This window comes from Caenorhabditis briggsae (genome assembly GCF_000004555.2).
Source record: "Caenorhabditis briggsae complete genome, chrIII, whole genome shotgun sequence".
In the NCBI taxonomy this organism is placed as follows: domain Eukaryota; kingdom Metazoa; phylum Nematoda; class Chromadorea; order Rhabditida; family Rhabditidae; genus Caenorhabditis; species Caenorhabditis briggsae.
Window position 1 is genome coordinate 5383951 of NC_013490.2, and position 27517 is coordinate 5411467.

The window sequence follows — 27517 nt, forward strand, 5'->3', positions numbered from 1 at the left end:
GAGTTATGTGGGTACTGAGACTCTAGCCTGGTCCCGCTGTTATCGTAGTTTCTGAACCTATTAGCTTCAACTCTTAAAGGTGGAGGGCATGAAAAAATAATTTTCTCGATATTCCGTTCACATCAGCCCCTCGATGAGTTTAACTTGTGGGTCCACCGTTGAAGTGTGCTCTCAAAAACCGTGGAAATCTGACTTCTGGAAATTGTTGTCTGAATAACTAATTTAAAAAAAATCAAATTCTAGCAATATAGTTTTCGAATTTTCATCAGAAACCGCTCTCTAATCCTGAGCGGACGATTGGCGGCTGAACGGCGGATGAGTAGAAACGGGCGTGCTTCTGGTGGGGGAAAGCCGACATAAGAACGTTGAAAAGAATTGAAACCTAGTCGAAATTTAGAAAATGCCTCAAAAATTAGAATGAAGTATTTCAAATCAGCTGAGCTACGGTAGTGCAAGCTGAAGCCTCTGAACGATGGGATACCGTAAACACTGTAATAGAAAACCACCTTATACTTGCACTTTGAGCACAATTATCTCGATTCCTATCAGAGATATAAAAAATCTGACAACTGATAAAATGTTGCTGATATCATGACAAACATTTTATCAGTTGACATCTATTTCATATCTTTGACAAGAACCGAGAAAAAAATCTTAAAATTAAAAGTTAGAGGACCCTTCTATTACAGGTTTTACGGTATTTCGTTTTGAACCTTCGTTCCCCTATAAATACAGTATCTTTTGATTATAGATTCTTAACATGAAACCTGCTACTATGACTCATATATTCTAGAGAGAAAAAAAACAGGGATGTGACCGGAATTCCGGAATTCCGTATTCCGGATTCAGTTTCTCGAAAAAGTCTTTTCGGACACATCTGGAAAACACCGAACACCGGCTTGTCATGAAAACCAAAGTAGAATTATTCTCGGATCATAAAAAGAACAATTTTCATCTCTCATCTATAACATTTTCAAAACTTTTTTGCAAAAAGGAAAGCGCGGGAGTTCATCGAATGATGATGACAATATATCATTGAGAGCGGTGACAAACACAGAAAACAGATGGTTTCGAAACTGACAGAAAATGTTTAATTTATGAATGAACAACATGCAGCAGCACATAAGCACAGTATGGTTAAAATAAATGGGGGAAATGACTTGGTGGAAAAAGAGGAAGAAGAAGAAACATTTGGAGACCAGGTTTTTGAAAAATGGTGGAGAATAGGAAAAAGTGAGAGAAAAAGTGAATGAGAGAGGAGGAGAGAGATGATACATTCGAAGTTGGATGGTGACATGGAAAACGAACAGGTGAATGAAGTATTGAATGAAATGGAGAATACGGAAAATGGGTTCAAATGATATTAGGAAAATGGATGAAAAAGAGGAATCGTAAGATTCAAGAAAGGGATGCATGGAGATTAGAGACTTGAAACTTTTTTTTGAACGATGAAATTGACTTTTCACATATTGAAAGTTTTTAAAACGTTTATTTTGATTTCGTCGAGTTTCAGATTCTTTTGAAATTTGTTAACTATTTTGGAACTTACATTATTTTTGAATATCTGACTTTTGGATTTTTAGAATCTCTGATTTTTTGAAAACTCTGATTTTTCTTCTGAAATTTTCCGGAATCTATGGATTTTTTGGATTTCTGAGTTTTTTGGAAGTTACGATTTTTTGGAGTTTCTAAATTTTCAGATTATTTGGACTTCTGAATTTCGGAATTTCGGAACATTTCGGCTTTTTTTTATAATTTTCTCAGTTCTTGCATTCCTGAATTTTTTGGAGTTTTGGAATCTCTGGATTTTTCTGGGTTTTTGAATGTTTCTGAATTTGAAATTTTCGGGTTTTGGAATTTCCTAATTTATGAAATTTTCTGAATTTTTCGAATTTTTGGGGTCTCTGATTTTCCGATGTTTGGATTTTGAGAGTCTCCGATTTTTTGGATTTCCGAATTTTTGGATTTTTTTCTGGAATTTTGAAAATCTTGAAATTCGTGATTTCAAAAATTTCCAATTTTGGGATTTTATGGAATTTTCAAAACCTCTGCTTTCCTGAATTCTTTGGAATTTCTGATTTTTTTTCTGTATATATGGATATCTGAATTTCTGGAATTTTGGAACCTCTGGGTTTTTATGTTTCAAAAGTTTTTCCAAATCAAAGTTTTTGAGGTGTAGCTAAATAGTATTACTGTAGTTACAGTAAAGAATATGATAGAACGCCACTTCTAACTTCCAACTTTGAGCCCATATATCTCGGTTTCTGTGAAAGATATCAGAAAGTAACTAACTGTCCAAATATTGGTGATAATATGATAAGCATTTCATCGGTTGATTACTTTTCAGTATCTTTTACAGGAATGGCGATATATGGGCTCAAAGTTGATGGCTTGGGTGACGTTCTATTAGAGTGTTTACGGTATATCTTAAGAATAGCCAGAACAGGTTTTTCATCAAGCTAACATTCAGATGTATATTTTCCAAAAGCCAAAAGACGTCACATGAGCCGAAAATTCAAATGAAAAATAGAAAACTTTTCAGAAAGAAGAAAAAAGAACACAAAAAGTTTGTGTGTGTGTGAGAAAAGGGAAATAGTTTCCAGAGCAACGATTGAATAGAAAATGAGGTTTGGAGCTTCGGAAAGTCTTTCTCGAGCACTTTGAAAAATTGGAAAAAGGGAATAAATCAACCAAAAAGAAAAGGATTTGAGTTTTGGAAGGAAAACTTGAAAGATCTTGGAACTGGAGAATGTGAAAACCAATAAACCACCCATTCCCATTTCAAGAGAAACTACCCGAAGTAAAAAAAAACGAAAAATAAAATCGAAAATCCTGATAGGAGGAAAGGGAAATTTCGCGGATTGTGAGACTATACGAGAAGGAAAGTGAAGAATTGGCCGAAAGGGAAAAATGAAAAGAATGGAAAGTGACCCTTCTTATTCTTTATTTTCTCCATCCCGAACAGTTTGTCCCGGATAACGATCGACGACCAGGAACCATTGAAAAACCGAAAAACAATCAGGAATTATTTCTTTTCCTTCTTCTCCCTATTTTTCCTATTCCAATAATCAACATTTCCCCCCTCTAAACTCTGAATGTACAATTTTATCGATTAATGATCATGTTTTGGTCTAAAAAGGACCGGAACTAACCACGTGGGTGTGTATTTTTATTAGCATTTGTTCTTCAATCTACTACCTAAAATGAAAAGGACCTAGAAACTTGGTACTTCAAATGTATAGGAAAAAAATACGTATTTTGAGCTGGAACTTTCTTCTGATAAGGAATTTAGTGATGTTTAACGATACCGTTATCACTACAGTACACTCTAGCTGAATTTAAAGAACCTTGTCGATTTCAAAAAACTTTCTTTCTTATTGTAATCCTTGAAATTCAGAAATTATTATAAGATTGGCTTTGAAGAATTAGAGGAAATCCATTTATAGACGCCCACCCAAACCTTCAATTTTGAGCTCAATTATCTCGATTCCTATGAGAGATATGAAAAATGTGCCAACTGATAAACTATTTATCATAATATCATGAATATTTTATCAGTTGACAAATTGTTGATATCTTTCACAGGAATAGAGATAATTGAGCTGAAAGTTGACGGCATCGGAAATACGGTAACAGGTTTTATTGAAGCTCCAAAAATTTACCGAATCGAGAAACTTCAAAACGGATTTGGATAAAAGAAAAATTCGGTTAAATTCAAATATTTTTTGGGTTTCATATTTTTTCTAATTTAATCGACTTTTACAGTATATACCAACCATTTAAAAAATCAATGTGTTAATAAAATTTGCATTTTCAGCCTCAGAAAGCTACCGTAACCATTTTCTTTTTTCTAATACGAAAAATCTGAGCTGGGGACGAGAAATGATGGCCATGGCCGAAGGTCCCAAAACGACAATTACCGTAACCTAAAATATTTTCCGGATTCATTCTCAGTCGATTTCTTCACTTTCAAGCATTTTCGATTTCGAATTTCTTGCGGAAAAGTATAGAAAAATCGACGAAAATCAGTGAAAAACGAAAAAAAAAGCAAATATTTTAAGGTTACTGTAGTTGTCGTTGTGGGACCTTCTGCCGCGGCCACCGGCGTTTCTCTTCCACGGCTTCGATTTTTTTGTATTATAATAATATGAAAGGTAGTATCTGATCTAAATATCAGGGAAAAAAACAACTGAAAATGTCAATTCACAGATTTTTTGAACAAAACAGGAATTCAAGAAAACGCGTTGTATGTCGAAAACTAGCGCCCAAAAAAGTCAGTACTTTCGAGGCAATCTGTCCATCATAGCTCTCTCTCTCTCTCTCTCTCTCTCTCTCTCTCTCTCTCTCTTTCTCTCTCTCTCTCTCTCTCTCTCTTTTTCACTTTTTCCCTCTTGTTTCGACCGCCTGTCGTTTGACCGAAAAGTGCTGAGAGCGGAAAGCAAAAATGATAAGAGATAACGCTGGAAGAAGAGACGCAGATGAACACGAAGCAGAGAGGAGTGGACGAGAACTGTACACGCCACTCTCACCTCTTTTCTCACTTTTCCCGCTCTCTAATACACCTGTGCGTTGTCTATATGTGGGGATGGTGGTTGTGAAAATCCTAGCAAAGTTTCTGAAAGTTGATATGAAAAACCTTCTCACAGTTTCATCAAAGAACCATTTAGACAGGCAAACACGCACACACAAATATAGTACATATACATTTCGAGATGGACCGGGGGCACAAAAAAGATGTGGGCCGAATTGGGAAGAAATGAAGAGGGAGAAACTGTCTATTACAGTGAGAAAGGTAAAATAGTTTAGGCACATTTGAGGAGAGTTAGACTTCTAATAAATAATGATAGAAATAGAGGGTAAAACTCAAAATGATGCAATTGAGTTAACTTTTGAGCAAAGAAGAAATGACAAAAAAGGGAGACACGATAGTTATTGAACTTTTCAGATCATAGTATGAAAAATGAAATGAATTTTTAAGCCAGGTATTGGTACTCGTCATTCTGATCGGTTCTCTGGATGTACATCTTTTCTATCAGATCCTCGATACTCTTCTTGATGAATGGAACATCTGGAGTAAATCTTCCTTTCGTCTGGTCCATTATCTGAAAATCAAATGATTTATAGGAAATGATAAACATTTTTAGAAACTCACTTCTGTGACAAGAGCATTGTGTTTCAGCACTTTCCGAGTTTTCATAATTCTGACTATGGCACATTCCATGTAGTATTTTCGGTCTTGCGTTACCTGGAACTAACATAAACCGTTGTCAGCCGGCAAGCTCTTCACTACTAGTATATTTAAAACTACAGCTAACAAGGGAAAGGATAATGCAACTTACTGTGTTAGCCACAGATTCCTGTTCCTTCTCAACAACTTTGTTAACTTGTGGAGCTTGAAGTCTGAACTTCATTCGTCTTGCGGTCATCGACATGTTCAATCGGACAATAGAATCGGTGGTCAATGCTTGATCATCACAGGTGAGAATCGACACATCGAGAATTGTACGGAGCGTTTTGAGAAGATAATCACCGGAAACTCCAATCTCTTCTCCAATATCCTTAACAGAAATCGCATCCCGTCGTTCAAAGCAAAGAACTGCTGCCATTTGATAAACATACATTTGTGCAACATACTGTTTGTCCAGATATGTAAGACGAACATCTCCTTGTGACATGTTATACAACCAAGTCAGTTTGCGTCCATTATGTTTTCCAGTGTAGAACGTTTCAAATTCTTGAATAACAGGCAATAGAACATATGGCAAATGGAAATCGGCGACGTCTTGAGCGGTTTGTTGGTTTGTATTGGTGCTCAGCTGAGGTGCATTCAGTGGCCAGCTTCCAGCTTGAAGTACCAAAGCTTGGGTTGGCACAAACTTTGTTCCAGGTCGGGACGATTTGATTTCCGCAATGTGTTTGTCAAATGTGGAGGACAGTTCTTGACTCAATCCGATATCCGTGAACATGCGAGAGAGTTTGCTGGTGAATTCGTAGCCACACGCCTGCTTCAGCTTATTTATCATCACTTCCTCAGCATCCATTGAAACTGAAGTGCTAGCTATGAGACGATTGGCAAGCATTTTAGAATAAAACTTCTGGAAGATATCCTTGTCTTCGATGTAGCGGAAAATGACTATTGCGTTTCCAAGTTTCGTTTCCAAATCTGACTCAGACAGCCCTTTGGTCGACTTCTTTAACAAACTGTCGGTGTATCGAGCAAGTCTTTCACTAGCTTTTGGAACAGTCTGTCCAAACTCCTTCGAATTTACAACTCCTTGAAGAGCCTTATCAAGTCCACTTGAAAACTCGCCATCTTCCATAAACACAACGGTTTTCATATCGTTGAACTTATTGTACACTTTCAAAACGTTCTCGACGAACTGTTGAGGAACATTCTCTCCGGTAAGCCCAGAAACCGCCTCGAGTCCCTTCTTCTTGACATACTCCTCGAATTCTTTGACCATAACTGAGAGTCCAGCTTGAATGGGTTTGAGAAGACGATACATGTTGCGAAGATCCTTGTTCTCCTCGTTAGTTATCAAAGCATGGCAGACGGAGTGCAGCTTATCTTTGTGCGCCTTGATCATGACTCTTTGACACAGAGAAATTATTTTTGAGACCGAAGACTCGTGAAGATATTTTTTTGCACGCAATTCTTCCTGTTCCAAAAGAACAATGACTTGCTCCATGTACTGACTACAACTGAGTTCGGAGAGCATTCGTTGTGCCAGTGTGGAATAGTATGTTTCTGTGTCAAGGAGAAGTCTGAAAAATTGAGAGAAGCTTAATAGATCCAAGGGATTTGAAGGCTTACGGTTTCTCGATACTTTCCACGTAGAACGCAGTGATTGACTCCCGTGCCTTGGGCTTCGTTCCTGTCTCTGGTACAACATCAAAATCGGTTTCCTCCATTTTGACAAAGCTATTGATTACACTCGAAACGACATTTGCTTCTTGTGGAAAGTTGCCCTTACGATCACTGTCGATCGATACTAGAAGGAATTGTACAAGTTGTGGAAGAATGCCTTTGACAAGCTCCTCTTTCCAAATTTCAAGAGCGAGCTGGAAATTCTTTTGTTTTGTTGTCGAAATAGAATATTTTGGTCAATAAAAAAACTCACACATCCAATTTCCTTAACATCTGGAATCTGAAGGAACGCAGCGTACTGTGCAAAGTTGTCCAGATCGGTGCATCGCTTTTGTTTCACGAATTGTTTGTTTAAATAACTGAAATTAGAAAAAAAAGTCTAATAGGTTTGATCAGGGGAAACACATACCCAAACAAGCGATGAATGAAAATCGCACCTTCGTGAAAGACTTCCCACATTTTGTTGTATTCTTGAATCAACCGATCCGGGTCAACTTCATTTATTTGCTGCCGTTTCTCTTTTACATGTTGCATTATGCACGCTTTCACCTGAAACGGTTCATTCAGATTAATTCATAGAACTCCATTTAGCAAACCTCTCCGTATAATCTCTCGCTGAGTGGGGTTGGAATCGATACACAAATGTCGTAGACATCACTGAAATGTACTTTTTGTTTTTATATTTTTGAAAAAAAAAACCAACCTGAATTTGTGGTGCCAATGAACATTGGACATCGGCTTCAAGTTCAGAATGTCGATAATTGCCGGTCTAAGCTGCACCCAAACTGTATCGAAATCGACTACTTTCGGTTTTAGAGAATACATGACTGCTTCGGTGAAAGTTAGTCGTCTGGAACTTTGAGCAAAATGAGTTGAAGAGTGATGATGACAATTGGCGAAAAATTCCGAAAATCGATAAGACGATATAGAACGAGTTGAAAGCAAGACGAGTTAGGTCGCAAGTAGACTACCAGTTAGAACACAATAAATTTTAGAGTTTTATCTAGTTGATGAATTGATTAATAGATAAAAACCACGTGACTACTGAATGAAAATCATCTCGAGTCTTAGAATTGACACACTTGAAAATTTTTTTAATGAAAATTAAGAGCTTATGAAAACAAATCTGAAGAAAATAACGAAATTACATGAAAACATACCCTTTCTTGGCGCCCGGCTCCTGAACACCTAAATCAATGGAAACAGGTGCCCGCCTTCGACCAAATGTCGTGCGATTCGATGTATTTTGTGTATCTGACGCCAGTGTTGCTGCGGAGTGTGAACCTGAGACCGGTTTTAACTTGAGAATAAGGAAGCTGGCTGGCGAAGATAGAAGATTGACGAACGGGGATGACTGAAAAAGAATTTTTGAAGAAGAAGGGAAAATTAAGATCAAAAAGATAGGCGTGCGAAAAATGGGGGATTTGAACTAGAGAAAGAAACATGTCTACAGAAGCCGGGAACATGAAGCTAGAGATAAAAATTAACTTATTGCTATCATAAAACATTCGTATGATTTCTAATTATACTGAAATTGTCAGATTACTAAGAATTTTATACCCATACTTTCTTCTCCTATCTGAAATACAAGAAGAAACGCAGCTCGTCGTCTGGATCTCACCCTTAACATGGATTATACTGCACATAAACCCTGATGAACATTCTTTCTTTCTTTCTTTGTTCCTATTTCCATAACAATTCCTGTTCCCACGCTCTCTGAATTGAGTGTGCCTCGCGCCGCCACGCGGTTGCTATGGATACGAATAACGCGTTGCGTGCTCCCAGCAAGCGATAATATGCTCCCAGCAAGCGAGAATACGTCGAATTGTACTTGTAACCCGCTTTTGTATTATCTTCTCGATTTGTTGACTTCCGACCTAGTTCACGACTCCTCATTATGTCACTCAAGGTAACTCCGTGTACTCTTCCTCGTTGTAATAATTCTAGAAATCTAACCTCTCCTCAGCTTCAATATCGAAAAGGAGAAGAAGAGCACGGATCAGGACCGATAATTCATCGATGGAGACCTCACGGACATACCTTGGCAGTTGCATGGTTTGAATGAAGTTTCAGGGACATTACAGGCAACATGAAAATTTTTTTAGCGCAAACAACACTGTAATTTACTACGATAAGAAGGGAAATATCATTGATGCCTTGAGTCCAAATGGGTGAGTGATTGAGACATTTTAGCTACAGTCTGGACGTTTTAAATTAGGCGAATCGTGGATATTGCTTGGGATAAAGAAGGAGATGTTCTGGCGATAGCAGTAGCCAACACAGGGACCATCTACCTTTGGGATGTGAATTCTAGAAACACTGATACTCTGGAAAGTTGTGCAACTTCTTCAAAGTGAGTATTTCAATAAAACGATTACTGTAAAAACTGCATTCAAGAGAACTTCCAACATGTCTCGCCTGGTCTCCGACAAGTCCCCATCTAGTGGTGGGAAATAACGCAGGAAATATTGTCGTCTATAATCATAGAACGTCTCGGAGGCTAGCAGTTATGGGGAAACATCAGAGAAGTGTAACTCAGATTACAGTGACTCCGGAGGATTATATAATTTCCTGCAGTGACGATAACTCTATCACAGGTGGAAACGATTTTGGAATTGAAATGAATTTGTAGTTTTCAGTCACAACCTTGGAAGGAACAACTGTGAGTACAGCGACGACAAACGGGGAGCCCACAAAGATGGATTACGGTTCCGTGAATAGAAAAGGAGGAGGCGGACAGACGATGGTGATAAAACTGTTAATTAGAATCGGTAATTGATGAATGAGTAATTTAGGTGAGCGTTGTCATTGGGAAACGGATTCTGATGCTTACAAATGTGACTAACCTTGACGAGCCAGTCAATCTTCAATTCCAAGAAAAATATGGAGTTATTCATACGTATAAGTGGTTCAATGATGGGTACATTCTGATTGGATTCGACTGCGGATACATTATTTCCATATCAGCTCATCGAGTTGAAATTGGCTCTGAGCTCGTCAGTTTTCTCGAGTATCGAGGATATCTTGCTTCGCTTGCCGTGAGCACTTCATTCAACAAGTTGCTGACAATTGGAGACAATATGTAACACTGAACTGTGTACGACTAAAAAAGAATTATCAAGTTTAGGGTCAAAGTTCGCGATTTGGATGAGCTTACAACTGTTACAATGCTAACGGAGATTGAAACTGACAAAAGTAATCAAAGTTTTGAAGATTCTTTTTCAATAAACTGTTTTCACAGACCTCAGTGAAATTGAAGTCACAGAAGATGGTCAATTGGTTGCTGTGTCTTCTCAATCCGGGGTTCTATCAGTGTTCGTCACAAAGATGCCAACGCTTGCTGCATCTTACAACAATGCGATCTGTTATCTTACGAATCTGACCCAAGTCACCGTGGTTGCAGAAGTGGAAAAGAAAGGATCTTCCACATTGGAACTTGGCATTGAGCCGACGGTCATGGGATTAGGACCAGTGAATCTTGCAGTTGCTAATAACAATGCTGTATTCTTTTACGATTACACAAGTCCAGCTCAAATGCAAGCTGCTCAGAATCTTCAGTCCTCGCAGGTTGCTGTGGAAAAACGTAAAAAGATGGGGGAATTATCTGAAACTATTAAAATTGTTTCAGCATCAATTATGAATGCCGAGCCAATAAATCGAGTAGAATATTTATCAACAGTCATAAACATTCAGTTAAATCACTACTATGCTGCTGTTAATTTCGGCGGAAAACTTCGCTTGCATCAGATTCGGAACTCTGAGGATAGTCAATCGATAGAATTTCCGGAGGCGAACAGAAATGCGACACTCTACGCTTATGCCCTAACAGAAAACTTTCTGATATTCACGACAAGTGTAAGTGAAGTCTCGGTGGGGAAGAGAAAGAAATTCGAATCATAAAAAAACGAGATAAAGACAAGAAAAGTGGCTGTAGTGGCGGAAAGGTGAAAGCGAAACTTGTAGGTGTAAATAAGATGGTGTTATCGAAAAATGGTATAAATTTTCGCTGAATAGCGGGAACGAGAAAAAAGCGCCGAATTTGTCCAAAAAATTATTTATCAACTGAAAATTTCCGTCTGAAGTTTTGAGATTGCGTGTTTGCAGACAAGGAGAAGAAACACCATATCTCCCGCGCAAGTTCAGAAACTGTAGAAGACTGACAAACTGAAAATAGAAGCAGCAAATAAGAAGAAAAAAGACAGAGAAAAACATGAAACTTGAAATAAACCCTTTTAGAATAACTACATCGTCTACTTCTCCCTATCCGAATGGGCTATTGTGAGTGAATATCGACATGTTGTTCCCGTTCGTTTCGTGTTTCCTCATCCAACAAATGTAGTTTGTTGCTGCTTTGATGATCGATTGGAGGCATTCATTTATTCGTAAGAGAATTTTCTGTTCTTTTTTTTTAAATTTTCGGTCCTTTTTGTGATATACTATTTTGAATTGAAACCTAGTTGCTACCTAGCTTATGCTACCTTAGTCAATCTAGAACTAGATTCATATGAAAAGTTGTTTGAATTTTCTGAACCAAAAAGCCTAAACTTTCAGAGCTGTAGACGATGAAGTCTACAAACTACCATCAGTTGGGTCCAGTGCCCACGTAAGTCTTTGCTATACTCTTCCAAATTTCTAATCTAAATTTTAGTACAAAGGTGCAATGTGGGAAACTTTCACAATTGACAAAAACACATTTGCTGTATTTGACTCTCAAAATATTCATGTTTTCCTGCTGAGCAAGCAACATATCCGCGGTGATTCTGTTATCTATGTCAGCGCAACTCGTCTTCCACACGCCTATGTTCCATTGTCTCTGAACAAAGGAATCGTGACGTGTTTGGTGAGCAACGGAAAGTTGTCATCCGTTCTTCTGGACTCTCATAAAACGGAATCTGTGATTACTGATAAATCCGATGATGTGATTGAAGGACTTCTAACAAGATCTTTGTTGATGCACAGGTGAGTATAAGTACAAAAGTAATCAAATAGAAAGAGAAGTTCATTTATATTCACATTGATAGAGTTACCAGCTATCGAGACTGTCGAATGGATCATTGAATTGTCCGTTTGTAGTGTTACTAGTGGTGTTTGAAGTGGTAGTTGGTCTCTGAAATTTTTTAAAATTTCCAAAGATAACTCTGGATTTCTTACTGTAACCGATGCGGAGGTCTGTGGAACGACTAGCTCTTGAGTTGTCATTACCGTATTCCGAGCAGGTGGCTGTTGTGAAAATGGTGCTGGTGGGGGTGTTGCATATGTAGGATCTCTAGGTGGTGGAATGTCATTCATTCGAATTGAATCTGAAACCGTTACTAAACATCAATTGAAAATTCAAGAATTTGCTGGGAAAGTCTTACTTCTCGAATTATTATCAAAACCATACATGGCCGCATTAACAGATGATTCCTTCATTCGGTGTTTCACCATAGTTCTATATCCCATGTAAGCCAGAATGGCAATCAAGGCGATTCCTTCAATGATAGCAACTGCCACAGCTCCTCCATTCGAGTTAGATTGTTTGCTGGTTTCCTCGTATTTCAGGCGGATGTAGTTGATCTGTAAAAATCAATCATTTAAATGAAAATATATTTTTTTTTCTCAAATACCGTAAGGCTTGTTTTGTTAGAAACTGGTGCAGTTGGTTCAGCATCTAATTGCTCTTGAGGAAATCCAGCTTCTCGCTTCTTGGGTTTGGTTGTTGGGGGTGCGGCAGTCGTAGCAGGTATAAACTTTTCCAATGTGAGATATCCCACAGCTACCGTATTCGGTTGCACAGTCTTATCCACCACAAAAACTCCCGTATACTGATAATCATCCGTTTTCGTTTTATTTCCATTTGGCACGGTCACTTTAGTGTCTAGATGATACGTAGTATTTCCCTCCTGAACTGAATTCGATGCATTGTAAGCAAGTGTGATGTAAGAGATGCTTTTGGTATTATCATAACCCACTTCACAAATTGGAGTAAAATTTTGATTGTTGATCTGAAAAAATGGAATCATTTTTTATCTCAAAAAACAGAGAACAATGAGTTACCATTAATTTACTGTTAGTACAATCAATACTTCCAACATCATTTCTAACTTCAATTGAAGAGATCAAAATCACATCTATACACCAGTAAACAGGAATTAGAAATAGTGCAATTATGAGTATTTGATTTCGAATCATTCTAAAAAAAATTTCTTTTAAAATTTGAAGAATGGAAGTTTCAGATGGACGACAGCTTGGAAAATATGCGTTCATTCGGGCGATATGTCTCATTGGAATCAGTTTGCCATGGCTGCACTTTTGGATTCTGATATTTCTTTGGGTCAGTTCGAAACTGTTTAGAAAAAAAAACATTATATTGGTTTAAGCTGAAAAATCAGTTTCTGCGAGATTCTTCAAAACCTAGACACTGATGGCCTTTACAGTATTTCCTCAGAAGCCCACCAAAACCGTCAACTTTCAGATCAATTATCTTGATTCCTGTAAAAGATATGAAAATTATGTCAACTGATAAATTACTGGTGATATTATGATAAATATTTTATTAGTTGGCAAAATTTTAATGGCTTTCACAGAAATCGAGATAATTACGCTTAAAATGAATGCATAGCGTGGGCTTCCATTAGTAAGTTTTAATGGAAGCCCGCGCTATACTTGCACTTTGAACTCAATTATCTCGGTTCCTAAAAAATATATCAAAAGATGGTCAACTGACTAAATATTACTAATGTTATGATAAACATTTTGTCAGTTGACTACTTATTGATAACTTTTACAGAGAATTGGATATGGGTTTAAAGTTGGCGGTTCGGGTTGAGGGGAATACTGTATATTAAGGCCCCTCTATTTGATATCTAAAGTTGCTCATTCGATTCACTAACATTATTTATGAAAATCAAACTTTTTTGGAACTCAAAATCTGCTAAAAATTAACAAAATGTACATTTGGGTTTGCTGATTCATAGAAAATTGATATTGAATTCAAAAAAAAATTTCAAAACTTTTCATGGAGCAATTTTTAAAAATTCTGCTAAGAATAGGAAAAAATGTGATTTCAAAACTCTGAAACTTGAAAACAAAAAGGTCTGTTTATTGCTTTCAACTTTCGATTTTTTTTTTAATTCATGACATCGCACATTTTGCTCTTCCGGTCATGATTTCGAAACAGTTGAATTGATACTTCAAAAAATTTTTAAGAAGGTTTTGACATAGATTTTAAAAAAGACTGAAATCATATCTTAAAAATAGGATAGAAAAGCGAAAATATTGACAAAAAAACAGTTTTTGAAGAACCAATAAATAAAAATCGATGTTTTCTGTGTCCAGTTTTTAAAAACGACGACACTGCTCAAAAACGAAAAACCGTGCATCGTGTACAAAATTGAATAGAGAAAACTGATAAGAGAGAGTGAACTAAAATTGATTGGTTGATACCCAAAAAGCGAGAGAATTATGACTCATTTCTCGGTAATACTCTGTATACATGTGATAACTGATAGATGACAAAAAACACCTGGAATAAGTAATGATTTTATTTTCAGCTATTCGAATTTTCCGGGAAATCGGAGATGCGGCAATGGTGATGGCTCTGGAACAGATTGAAGCGATTGAGGAGAAGAATCTGCTTCATGCTCAGATTTATACAATCTTGGGAAGATATGATGAGGCGGAGCAAATGTATTTAGACTCGTCCAGACCCATTGAAGCTCTGAATGTAAGGGGAGAGTAGAAAATAACGAATCTTGATTTCATGAGTAAAACTTATGCATACCGTAACACCTGTATTAGAAGGGTCGCTTTGATGGAAGATCTCTTCTATTAGAAGGGTGTTCCGAGAAGGGCCCCTGTAACATAGGGTTGTTTGAAATTTAAAATTAGTCTCCAGTGAAAAATATACCAGAATTTGAGACACTGTTTTCGCTCAAAATGTACTCTACTTTGGTGAAATTGATAGATTTTCATAAATTTTGAACGAATATTCATCGAAGTTTCTAAAAGAAAATTTTTGGGAAAAAAGTGAGACACATGATTCGAAGGGTAAAACAATTCAGGGGTACAAGGGGGTACAAAGAAATTCAGCGGTACAAAATCCACCGTTCGGGTACGAAATGCGGTTTTTCCAGGTGTTTTGTACACCCGAATTGAGGATTTCGTACCCCTGAAATACTTTGTACTCTAATGACCCCTAAATTTTTTTACCCTCCGAATTATTTGCCAAAAAATAACCGGAAAAAAAGAAGAACCCCCTCTAGTTGAAGGAACCCTCCGGAGGTAAATTAGAACCATAGAAAACGGCCCTTCTAATACAGGTTTTACGGGAACAAAAGTTCAACATTTCCAAAATGAGACATTGAGATAAATATTACATCCTTGAAAAATTAGTTCTGGAAAGTTTGGTTCCCAAATTCTGTTTAATTTTTCACCACGATTAAAACTGTAAACGCATTAGGGCTTGAACCACTACATCTTGCAATCCAAAACATTTCCAGATGCGTCGTGACCTTCTGGAGTGGCCAAAAGCCTTGGTTCTAGCTGAAACGATGGATCCTAAAGAAATACCATTTCTGTCCAAAGAATATGCACAGGAGCTGGAATTGACGTAATATTTTTAAATCAATTTTCTACAGTAATCCCTACAGTAAACCAATAATTTTTCAGTGGAGACCATGCAAATGCTCTAGCGAACTATGAAAAAGGGGTTGTGGATAATGCAAATAACACTCCTGAACTTCAAGAACACAACGAGATTTGTCAGTCTGGAATTGCAAGAATGGCTATAAAAACAGGAGACTTGAGAAGAGGAGTTCAGTTGGCAAAACAATTGGAAGGAAGAGTTGTCAAGAGAGATTGTGCAATTATTTTGGAGCAAATGAAGGTAATCAGCAATGATATTACCTCATCACACTTTTTTTCGAAATTTCAGCAATTCACAGAAGCTGCTCAACTCTACGAAGTCGGTCTTTTCTACGATCGTGCAGCTGCAGTCTGTCTGAAAGCAAACGCTTGGGCTAAAGTTGGAGAACTTTTGGAAAAAGTGAAAAGTCCAAAAATACATATTCAATATGGAAAGATCATGGAGAAGGAGAAGAAATATAAAGTGGCTGTTCAAGTAGGTCTATTCTTATTTGGTACCTAAAAATACATGTATTCCAGTGCTACGAAAGAGGACGGGACTATGATAATCAAGTTCGTCTTCTTCTGGATCCTTTAAATGAACCGGATGAAGCTGTTCGCGTTGTTAGAGAAAGTAGAAGTATCGAAGGAGCGAAATTAGTTGCAAAGTTTTTCGTAAAACTCGGAGATCATAATTCTGCAATCCAGTTTCTTGTAATGTCTCAATGTGTTCAAGAAGCATTTGAACTTGCTGAGAAAAACAATGCCCTTAAAGAATACGCGAATGCAATTGAGAAACACGGAAATCTGGGTCAATCGCTGGAACTTGCTGAGTACTATAACAAGTTGAATGATATCTACATGGCTGCAAAGTTCTATACCCAAGCTGGACATTATTCTTCAGCAATGAATCTTCTTTTCAAAAATGGAGATGATGAAGAGTGTGTTGCATTGGCTGTTGACTGTGGAATCAAATCAAAGGATGTTCAATTGACGAACAAACTTATTAAGTTTTTATTGGGTGAAGACGGAAATCCAAAAGATCCTGCTGAATTGTTCCGTTTGTATGTGGGACTAGGAAAGACTCAAGATGCTGCAAAAACGGCTGTTGTGGTTGCTCAGATTCATCAATCCAAAGGATCGTATAGGAAGGCAAGAGACCTTCTTTTCCAAATGCATCAACAACTGAGAGCAAAAATGATGAGAATTCCATTGGATATGAATAAGAGCATGATGATGATTCATTCTTATCTCATTGTGAAACAATTGATGCCTCGAAAAGAATACTTATTGGCTGCTCGATTGATGGTTAGAACTTGTGGAGAGCTTCAGAGATTTGCATCTCGTAAGTTTTTTGATTTTCTGTCTCTTCAATCTTAAAATCTTTGCAGACACCGCCCAGATCCTGACCAGCGCTGTTATGATCTGTCTGCAAGCGAATCTTAAAAAGTCTGCTCACAAATATGCCTCCCAATTAATGAGTGCAGAGCTCCGCCCCAAAATTCATGAGAAATACAGAAAGAAAATTGAGGATCTTGTGAGAAAGGGAGGAAATCAGAAAGACATTCCAGAAGAAAGCTCTCCATGTCCCGTATGTGATGCTCCAATGCCAGATTATGCAATGAGTTGTGATAATTGCAAAAGTCTTGTGCCATATTGCATTCTGACGGTATCAGTTTCTTTTGGTTCCACTTATTCAAATTTTAAAAAAATGTCAGGGACGTCACATTGTAACCGAAGACTTCTCGAGATGTCCACACTGTGAAATGCCGGGATTTTATTCCGAATTTCGTAAACTTTCGATTCTAAATGAGAACTGTTATATGTGTGGTGGAGACTTGAAAGCAGCAATTCCAGAGGACGCAAAGTCATATTTGGAGCGAATGGAGAAAGAGTATAAATGATTTTTCTTGATTGCCAGACTGTCAATAAAACGAATTTTTAAAAAAACTTTTTTTTTGAGTATTTTCGTAGAGGGAAAGGCATGAGTCTTCTCCTTAACCACATTGGTATAGTGACCGGCGCGAGCCCAGTTTTTGTCGGTACACGCGTTTTCCCTACACCCGTCGCTTCGCCGTCTCTTCATCGCTTCTTCGGCTTATTAGCTAAGATCAAAGTGTAGTATCTGTTCTTATCGTATTAACCTACGGTATACACTCGAATGAGTGTAATAAAGGTTATATGATTTTTGGAACCTAGGAAAGACTCGGGGCTTGCTCCGACTTTCCAAGGGTCGTCCCGAAGTTGCACTGCTGCCGGGCTCGGCCCAGTCCCCGTGGGGACAACAAACAATTCACACAGTGCGCTTAATAAAATTGGCAAAGCGTACTATCCAGAAACTTCAAATCCTAGTTCAAATGTTTATTGTCGAATTAAAAAAAGTGGGACCTGGAAAATTTCTCGGGCGGCTTCCCGGTCAATTTTCGAGGCCTTGCCTCAAAATAACTACAGTAGTAAACGAAACTTATTTCTATGAATTCAATGGGATTTTCTGAACAAAATTTAGATTTCTTGGTATGAAAATGATCGCTAGCATCTCTAGAATCTGTTTTTCATCGAAAAACCGTACTTAATTGCGAAAGCAGTTCGAACGAGCCAAAAGTCTGAAATATTACGTTTTTGGCGCACTTTTTCGTAGATCAAAAAAGCGACGCCTTTCAAATTCTCAGGTCCCACTTTTTTTAATTCGACAATATCAGGATACAATCAGAAAAATTTTAACCTTACAGTCGACACCGGCGATTTCAACTACTTAACGGACCCAACTCGTTATCGTTTCCGATTGACTCCTACACTGGAACTTGTAATCCAGTTTGACTTTCCATCACTTTTGCTAATAGATGGGTAAGGATTACAGAAAAATCAAAATTCCTCAGAATTTTTCAGAGAATTATTTCTAGGTAAAATAGCTCTTGACAACAGTTATTTCTTACTAAATAGTTGTGACGAAAACCCGGCTTCTAATTTTTTTTTCAGGAAAGAAGACAAAACAAAGAGAAACTTTAGGGAAAATTATTAATAAAAGGAAAAAGATTACTGTAGCGGAAAATATTATAAAATGTAGGTGATTACTGTATAGGACAACATTTGCAAAATGAAAAGGATTACTGTTGGGGAACATATTCGAAAATAATAAAAAAAAACTGTGGGGAATCAAAAAAGGAGGAAAAAAATTCAAAATCCAAATTTTTCAAAATTTTGTTTGAATGAACATACCGAGTTTCAAAATGTGTTCTATCAGAAAAAGCATATTTGAAAATCCTGAAACCATCTATTCAGTCTGGAATTTATACATTCGTCTGCATTACCAGGGTTTCGAAATGACTGGTTTCGAAGTGACGCGAAGCCAATTTCGAGACAGTTGTCTTTTTTCATGTTCCCCACTCTTTCTAGAACCCTTGCCAATTTCAGACTCAATGATCTCAATGCTCCTTCATCTTTCCATTTCTGCACTCAGCTTCCTCCTTTCCGTTTTCTTCTTCTAACTTTTCTTTTTCCAAAAATGGAAACATTATGTTCAATTTCAGAAGACCTTGGAGGTGAAATTCGCAGTGAAAATCAAACAATACCAAGTTGTCATCGCTAGTCCAATTACCCAAAAAACTGCAAAAATTCTGAGTCTCTCCTTCTTTTTCTGCTTCTGCCCATTGTTCTTCTTCCTCTTCCTCTACCCGTCACCTCTCTTTTCAGGTGGACACATGCCGAAAAAATCGTATTACACTGTGGTTTCTTTGACAATGGAATTCTCCTTTTCTCGTAATTTGCGTGCAATGGACAATGGCCGAGAGGAAGAGAGTGTGCGTCACCTTGAAATTACTTCTTTTAACTTCTGTTTTCACAGATTTCGATCAATCACAATAGGCTCGATCTCCTCTTCTTCTTCTTTTGTCTTGTCATTTTTTTTCTGATTTCTTAGTTTTGTCACCCTTCTGTTTCTGTTTCTGCTTCAGTAGAGGCGCGTTCGGTTCCGTATCACATTTTATCCCTAAAATGAGAAAAGATGTGTAAAAATTAAAGAACATTCAGAACAAAAGAAGGAACGATTGAAGTTCAGAAGATGACTTCTAGAGAAACAAAAACGATTGATGGCTCGAAACAAAAAGTCATCCTTTGTGTTCAGAAAACGGTTATCCCCGTTGGTCATCTTGAGAGAGAACAATGGGAAGTTGTTTGAATTTTTGATTGAGACTATAGTATAGGTCAAACAATATGTTTCAAAATTACACTGGCAAAAGTTGATAATATTTATAAGAAGTTGTACAAAAACTGGTTTTCAGGTGGCATAAGCCGAGAGAATGGTTGGGGCTCGCAGAAGGAAATTGGAAAATCCTTATAAGAAAAAAATATTTAAAAAACCACGGAAGTACTTTAAGGCTTGATGCGATTTGTCCGAATTTGCAGAGATTAAGATTCAGTTTCACCGGAACTCTCACTATCACTTGGAGAGGCACGGATTTGTTCTACAACGGTAAACATCTGAAAAAATTTAACCTTGAAAAATATAAACACAGAGATGTTCGGAATGGATTTCGGGATCCCGATCGAAATATTTCCTTTTTGTTTTTGGAATTACAGCTTTCTGGACTACGACATGTCACAGGTACAGGCGAAAATTTTCTTTTTGGGTTTCGAGCGGAATCACTTTCAATTTTTTCGTGTTTTCTAATAATCCTTTTTGTCAAAAAATGAACTTAAAATACTTAAAAATTCGAATGTTTGAAAATGTCAACGATTCCGAAATTCCGAAATTTCGAAAATCGGCATTTTCGACATTCCCAAAAGTTTCAAAAATATCATTTCTACATCTCTGGAACAAACCTGACAAGTCTCTAATTCTGATGTTGTATAATGTTTTGTTTTTGGGAGGAATATAGAACAGAAGGGATTGTTCTGCTACAGCTTTCACCGCAGATGACATCATAGAAAAGCAGAAAGAACCTAAAAACAAAAAAATACTGTAAAATTGGAAAATGATTTTTTATTCGAGAAACTTGTTTTTTGAAGATACAGGGAATACAGTAAACACTCTAATAGAAGGCAATCCTATACTTTAACTTCCAGCCCGTATATCTCGGTTCCTGTAGAAGATATCAATAAGCAGTCAACTGATAAAATATTTCTGATGTTATGATAAAATTTTTGTCAGTTGACCACTTCTTGATATTATTTATAGGAACCGAGATAATTTAGCTCAAAGTGCAAGTATAGGGCGACCACCTATCAGAGTGTTTAATTTCTTTTACAGAAAAAAATGCGAAGTTTTGGAATTATACAGTAACCCTGAAAACGTGAAAAAGCAATCTCTCACTTTGGTGAATGAAGGAAGTTACTCAATTTCAAATTAGTCAACACCTTTTCGGAATATTCAATCAACTTTCAGAATACAAAAATTACAACTGTTTTTTCTTCCTAATTCCTCTCCCAAACAAATTTCAACACCACTTTCCCCCTCTGATTGTTTCATTCTTTTTTATTCTAATCGAAAAACAAACGGTTCAAGAATCAAACACCTTTTTTACTGTTTTCTAATAACTGACCGTCCGTTTCACACCTTTTTTCTCCTTCTTTTTTCTTCCGATTCCACTTGAATTGGAAGAAATTTTCGAAAGGAATTTTCGTTGTTTTGTTTTTTGTTTCGGTACGTTTTGGTTCGAGAAAGAACCATCCCGAAAACGATGAGGACACAGTTACTAGAGGCCATGAAACTTTGACTTTACCACAATACACTTTCAGGTTGAAACAGCTCAATAAAATGAATTTTAATGGGAAAGAAAAAGAGAGGAAAAGTTGAAGAAAATGGACATGTTCAAATTGTTATTACGCGGTTTTTTTGGAGAAAAGAAGAAACCAAGAATCGAGTGATTCTAGAAGAAAACAAAGATGGAAATATACAGTTCAAGAGTTTAAAACATATTACGAAAGTATTAATGAAGGAACATGGTTACAGTACCAAAGAACATATGGATTTTTTAAAACATTTGGAAAAAAAAAGAAGTTTGACGAAAAAAATTAACGATATCAAAAACCCAAGAATTCGAAATATCCAATTGAGCACATTTACCGTAAACACTCAAATAGAATGATCCTTCTAATTTTCAACTTCGAGCTCAATTATCCTGGTTTCTGTGAAAGATATCCAAAAGTGGTCAACAAATAAAGTATTTATGATAACATGATAAACATTTTGTTAGTTAAGCACTTTTCGATAGATTTTAAAGGACACGAGATATATGGGCTCAAAGTTGATGGTTTAGGTGGACATCTATTAGAGGAAATATGGTATTTCAAACACTTATAATTGTTCAAACAGATTGTTTCGTAAACTTCAATAACATTTTCCAGTTTTTTTTTTGAAACCTCAAAATGCTTTCAGAGTATTTTAAAAAAAACCTTGCATGATTTTTCGATGGCTTAATCTTGGGCAAAAATCTTCTGAAAGTTTTAAGCATCTTTGTACAACTGGAGTTTCAGTTTCGGCATCTGAAATTTATTTCTCCTTACTATTTGGAGGAAGAATTAATTTATTCGATTTTCAGAACCTGAAAACCTGCGGATTTCCTTTTTCCCATCCATTTTCGACTTCTGGATTCCTACAAGAAACCCAAATTGACTACAAAGTCCAGTTCCAGATTTTTGGTTCCCAACAGTCCCGGTCACTTTTGGTATTCATCAAATTACAATTTCATCATCAAGACACATACATTTTTTCACATTACAAGTTGAAGCTTCTTTTTTTTTCATTTACTTCTGGGGTCACCATCAAGAAGACAATGGCCGGCCGGAGGCCAACGGCGGCTAGAAGAAGAACAAGAAGAAGAAGTAGAAGAAGGTGTTTGTTGTAATACATGAAAAAGTAGGAGGAGAGGCGAGAGAGAGAGGTTGTAGTAGCCAACAGGCACGTACCAATTCAACGAAGCATCGAGAGGTGGACACTATAAAAGCACGGACACGGGTCACTGGGGTTACTCATTCCCTCTCTGAAAATGGCTTCATTTGGGTTTTGTTTTACTGCTTCTCGATAGGGGTTCCGGTTTTGTTGGAACTTCTAGAAGTCACTATTTGCCTGCCTGCTGACCACTGATCGTCCTAAGTTTTTGAACATTTTTGTAAAGTGTTGTCTGAATTTTTTTTTGGTTTGATCTTGATCATTTTAAACTTTTGAGAATCATATTGAACCGGTCTTGAAATTTATTTTTTTATGAGAACCCTTTCATTAGAACCAGCACATTACCGTACATTTTGAGTTTTATTTAACGAAAGGTCTAAAAACTTTTGGATTTATAAGATTTCTTAATGTAGCAACTTGAACATGTTTAGTTTCTGAAGAGACGAAAATTTAGAGTGTTTATCTTACAGTAGGTTGTTTTACAAGTGTTACGTAAGATTTTAGGTTTACTGAAATTCCAGTGACTTTGACCTAAATACTGCCTAATAGAACGCCACCCAAACCGTCAACTGAGATTATTTATCTCATTTCCTGTAACAGATATCAAAAAGTAATTAACTAACAAAATGTTTATCATAATATCAGCAAAATTTTATCAGTAAATCACTTTTTGATATTGGCTCAAAGTGGAAAGTTAAGAGTGGCGTTCTATCAGAGTGCTTACAGTAGGAGGTGTTCAAATCTATTAAGGACTTGGATAACTTTCAAAAAAAACTCTTTTTTCATTTGAATGTAACTGTTCCATTTTTATGATCAGAAAACCTGAAAAATCTCCAAAACCTCTGATAACCTTCTTATATTTTTTCTGCAAGGTTCAAAGAGGAGTGTGTGACTTCTCTTTTTCCTCTTACAGTACATAATCACCTGTTCCTCTATCTCTCTCCCATATCATTTCGGCATTCTTGTTTACAGTTTTTTTTCTCAATTAGATTCTCAGGTTTCCTAAAAAACAGTTTTCTCATTTTCGCCAAACAAACTTCGCAGTAGTTAGTTGGTTTTATCTCCGTCTTTCCCTGCCCAAAACGAGTAAACACCGATAATTTGGGAAAATTTTACAAGTTTTTCAAGTTCTCGCCCTCCTCCTAAAAACCGTTTCGATTGTAATCTGGCACCTCTTGGAGGGAAAGGTCAACAGTTTTTCTTTTTTTTTTGGCACCGCCCATTTCCCTCCTTCTCGCCTCCCGACGTCTTCTTGGCATGTTAAAGGCCATGAGTTTACAATGGTGGCGATGGTCTCTCTCTCTTTCTCGAGAAATACCAGTTCGTGTCCTTCTGATTCTCCACCTCCATTCTCTGAAATTGAGTATGTGACAAGAGGTCACTCTTAATACTCTTCTCAGCTTCTGTATGATGTGAGAAGTGTCTCTGCCTATTTTTAGATCCTTTCCATTCTTCGAAGCTTACTAATCGGGAATCAAGGTTGAGGAGTCTCCAGATGACCCGTCTGATTCTTGACACCTTCTGAAAGTCATAAAATTCATAACAGAGAATATCACGTTTACAATAGCTTCTCACATACTTTTCATGTATATTTTCTCTTGACTCATTTCTAAAAATTGCTGAAAATGTCTTTCTTTTCTCTGGAATACAAAAAAAAAAAAACTAAAACTAGGAAATAAAAGGGAACTCATTTCTCACTTTTTACCATGTTTTTCTTCTCTTCTCCCCCAGTTGTCATGTTGTTCTGTTGTTCCTTTTTGCAATTTTTTTTTGCTGAAACATAAAAGTGAAAACTAGGAAAAAAATCTGGAATTCTTTTTTTCAGCCATGCGGTGGACAGCAATTTTGACGCTCTTATTATGCGCAACAGCGATAATTTGTGTTTTCGGTGCGAAATCAACGACGAAGAAAGGAGGACATTTGGTCGGAGGGACTGCTGTGAAACGGCCAGCAGGAGGAAAAAGAGTTGCGATTCCAAATAAGAATATTCAACGATTGAATCAAAAGAGATGGAGAGAGCCACCAAGAGATTGCTCAGATGCTCCAAAACATTTGAAGCAGACTTGTTTGATGGTGAGTTCAAGATCTCTATCTTTTTTTTCTGAAACTGGTATCTGAGATTCAGGTTAATAGGTTTCGAGTCTAGTTCCAAAGTTATGCCCACTAAGCTTTTTATTTATAGTAAGAAATCAATCTTCCAGATTCGTCGTATGGACCTTGCCACCCGCCGTCGTTTGGCCCGCCAATCCGTCCGTCAAACCCGCCCAAATCAAGTTCCAAACTGGCTCCAACCAATTCCAGTACCAGCAAATGCTCGTGGACAAGCCGCTTATCACCCATACGATTGTATGACTCTTCTCTGTCTGTGCCCATTCTTCAATGTGAGTCATTTTTTTTGGGGATACACACTTCTTGGTCCAAGAAACCAAAAGAGTTGGTCAAATACTTTGAGGGATTATCCGCCTTCTTTTGAACCCACTATTCAAAAACAAACACAAAAAAGTAGTTTTTTTTTCTGAACAGTCCCAAGGCCATGTTCTGTGTGTCTTCAAAATCCTATTACTGTCTGATTCTCTCATTCTCTCTCAAAAAATAGTTTCAAACTATCTTTGCAGGGTAGAAACGTAAACGGACAATGCGTTTTGTCAAATGGTGTTGTGTTGCAAATGTCGTGGAGAAAGGAGTACCGTATGATGTCTGAAGCCGAGAGAGCCAGATGGCACAACGCTTTGAACACTTTGAAAAGAAACGGAGAGTACGATCGTTTGTCGCGTCAGCATTTGGAAGTTGGAGTCGGATCTGGTGCTCACTCTGGACCAGGATTCCTCCCATGGCATAGAGAATATCTCAAGAGATTCGAGATTGCTCTTCGTATGGTTGACCCACTTGTGTTCATTCCATACTGGGACTCTGTTATGGATTCTTATCTTCCTGATCCAAGAGATTCCATATTGTTCTCGGATTTGTTTGTCGGAGGAACTGACTACTACGGAAACGTCGTCACTGGACCATTCGCCTATTGGAGAACTATTGAGGGAAGATCCACGATTTTGAGAAACCTGGGAGCTGAGGGACAACTGTTCAATGAGAATCAAGTTAACACCATCGTCGCTCAAAATACAATCGAAAACACTTTGGCCTACACTGCACCACAACCAGGTAACGGTTTTTGTCTAGACATGTCACAGAATTTGAAGTACTGAGACAATAGTTGTCTTCTTGTTAACACAGTTATCAACATTTTTGATAAAAAGAAAGGAAATGGAGGTCTTCAAAAATGTCTCAATTCTTTTGTTCCGATGGACACAAACCAGTTCGTTTGGGAAAAGAAAAATGTTGATTGTGTTGTAAATTTGTGTATGAAATGACCATTACACTTGGTTTGATGTGTACGGGACTAGAAAATTGAAATTCCAGGTTGCCCATATCCAAATAACTATGGAGCCATTGAGTACTCTCACTCGAACATCCATCTTTGGATCGGAGGAGACATGAAACCACCAAGCACTTCTGCCAACGAGCCAATCTTCTTCATGCATCACTCCTTTGTCGACTATCTCTGGGAACTCTGGCGTCAACTCCAACAACCAAGATGGCTCCGCGAGCAAGCCTACTCTGCCGATCATCCAACATGCGCCAATTGGCAACACTTCAGTTACGCTCCAATGAGACCTTTCCCATATTTGGTGAACAGAGACGGACTCTCCAACTCATACACTGACCAAATGTACCGTTATGCTCCACGTGCCACATGCTCTCATCAGAGACCAAACTGCGGATCACCATACTTGTTCTGTGATACTAGAGGATATCCACATTGTGTCTCCAAGATTCGATTGAATGGAAATTGCCGTGGATTCGAGCAGGCCGATGCTTGTTACGCCTCTAGATGCTGGTGGGGACGATGTGTCAATGCTGTAAGTTGATGACAAACAAATACAGGTTTCAACTGAAAAATTCCAGAACTTTGCTGCTGCTCGCATGAAGGGAGCTCGTATCCACTCAAACTCCACCTTGGATCTCGAACTAGCCGCCCAAGTGACCTTCAACGGAACCAAAGTCGAGCGTGTTCCACTTGTCAAGAGAATTTCCGTCAAGATGACAGCCCCACTTTTCGTTGATTGCTACAACCGCATGCCATGCTGTGATGCCTGGTCAAAGAATGGAGGTTGCCAACGGGAACCAGAATTCATGAGTCAGTACTGTCAAGCCAGCTGTAATGCATGCACTCCATCCTACAATACCACTGATTCATGTGCTGATAGACATGTTAACTGTGTAGCTTGGAAGGCAGATAAGATGTGCTCTGGAAAATCAGCTGATTTCATGTCAGAGAACTGCAGACACAGCTGTGGAAAATGCGAGTTGGCGAGAGAATCTCAATGCTTCAAGAATGGAAAGGTAAAGACTAAATATGACTTCTAGCATATGAATCATTCCTTCAATTTCAGATAATTCCAATCCCAGTTTCCCAAAATCTTCGTGAATCCATCTCGGATTCTCTCATGTCTGAAGTGACAAATAAGATCAAAAAAGTCAAGAAGCAAGAGATTGATGCCACCAAAAAAGTCCGCCATGGTTAGAAGATCCTAGTCATTTCTCAAAAATAGACATGTTATTTGTACACACACTGCCAATCCGTTTTTTTTTCTTCTAAAAACTGTTACTTGTAAAAATGCCTGCCCTCTTCTCTTCTTTCCCGTTTTCCCGATCGTTTTCCTCCCGATCAATTGAGTTATGACCAATGATCTCGTGTAGTTTTATATGTATTATTGTGATGAGTTTTCGACTTTCTCTGAATAAATATGTATTTCATGAAATGATATACTAGAAATAACAATTGAACTTCGAGAAAAAAACAGAAATTGTGAATTTTTCCAGCATTAGAATATGTTTTTGGACCGATGGGAAGGATGCATTTACCGTAAAACCTGTATTATAAGGTCCCTTCTATTAGAGGAACCCTTCTATTTTTTCGATCCCTCTCGGGTGCCCTTTTATAAGAGGGTCTTTATATTCACTGATGTTCTGAATGACCTTTTCGACAATTTTCGGAATGTCGTTTTTTTTTTAGTTTTAAAATGCCTGAATTTTTCCCCATTCATATATAAATAGAAACATCATTTTCCCAACACAAAAGCACCAGAAATCGGCGAAAA

The 27517-nt window shown here is 37.5% G+C and overlaps 4 protein-coding genes across 4 annotated transcripts; 2 read left to right on the forward strand and 2 right to left on the reverse strand.

Moving 5' to 3' along the window:
• Positions 1 to 4973: 4973 nt before the first annotated feature.
• Cbr-cul-2 lies at positions 4974 to 8498 on the reverse strand (the record flags this gene model as incomplete). The annotated part of the gene is made up of 10 exons (XM_045243764.1): positions 4974 to 5102; positions 5153 to 5245; positions 5340 to 6765; positions 6815 to 7062; positions 7122 to 7227; positions 7278 to 7417; positions 7465 to 7525; positions 7572 to 7718; positions 8029 to 8222; positions 8490 to 8498. The coding sequence occupies 10 exons, from the start codon at positions 8496 to 8498 to the stop codon at positions 4974 to 4976; spliced, it is 2553 nt and encodes an 850-aa protein (XP_045096432.1).
• A 267-nt stretch (positions 8499 to 8765) lies between these two features.
• On the forward strand, positions 8766 to 17376 carry Cbr-dyf-2 (the record flags this gene model as incomplete). The annotated part of the gene is made up of 18 exons (XM_045243765.1): positions 8766 to 8923; positions 8974 to 9039; positions 9087 to 9221; positions 9266 to 9465; positions 9508 to 9614; positions 9664 to 9950; positions 9996 to 10063; positions 10110 to 10723; positions 11105 to 11250; positions 11420 to 11471; positions 11517 to 11827; positions 13084 to 13181; positions 14401 to 14573; positions 15349 to 15458; positions 15518 to 15968; positions 16013 to 16817; positions 16864 to 17141; positions 17191 to 17376. 18 exons carry the CDS (start codon positions 8766 to 8768, stop codon positions 17374 to 17376), a joined length of 4245 nt encoding a protein of 1414 aa, XP_045096431.1.
• Cbr-sid-2 lies at positions 11892 to 13039 on the reverse strand (the record flags this gene model as incomplete). Its single annotated transcript, XM_002642245.1, has 5 exons — positions 11892 to 11975; positions 12020 to 12168; positions 12226 to 12424; positions 12475 to 12852; positions 12905 to 13039. The coding sequence occupies 5 exons, from the start codon at positions 13037 to 13039 to the stop codon at positions 11892 to 11894; spliced, it is 945 nt and encodes a 314-aa protein (XP_002642291.1).
• Positions 17377 to 24185: 6809 nt separating the features above from the next.
• Cbr-tyr-2 lies at positions 24186 to 26941 on the forward strand (the record flags this gene model as incomplete). Its single annotated transcript, XM_002642243.2, has 6 exons — positions 24186 to 24431; positions 24560 to 24739; positions 24974 to 25517; positions 25776 to 26275; positions 26322 to 26759; positions 26810 to 26941. 6 exons carry the CDS (start codon positions 24186 to 24188, stop codon positions 26939 to 26941), a joined length of 2040 nt encoding a protein of 679 aa, XP_002642289.2.
• Between the last annotated feature and the right edge of the window lie 576 nt (positions 26942 to 27517).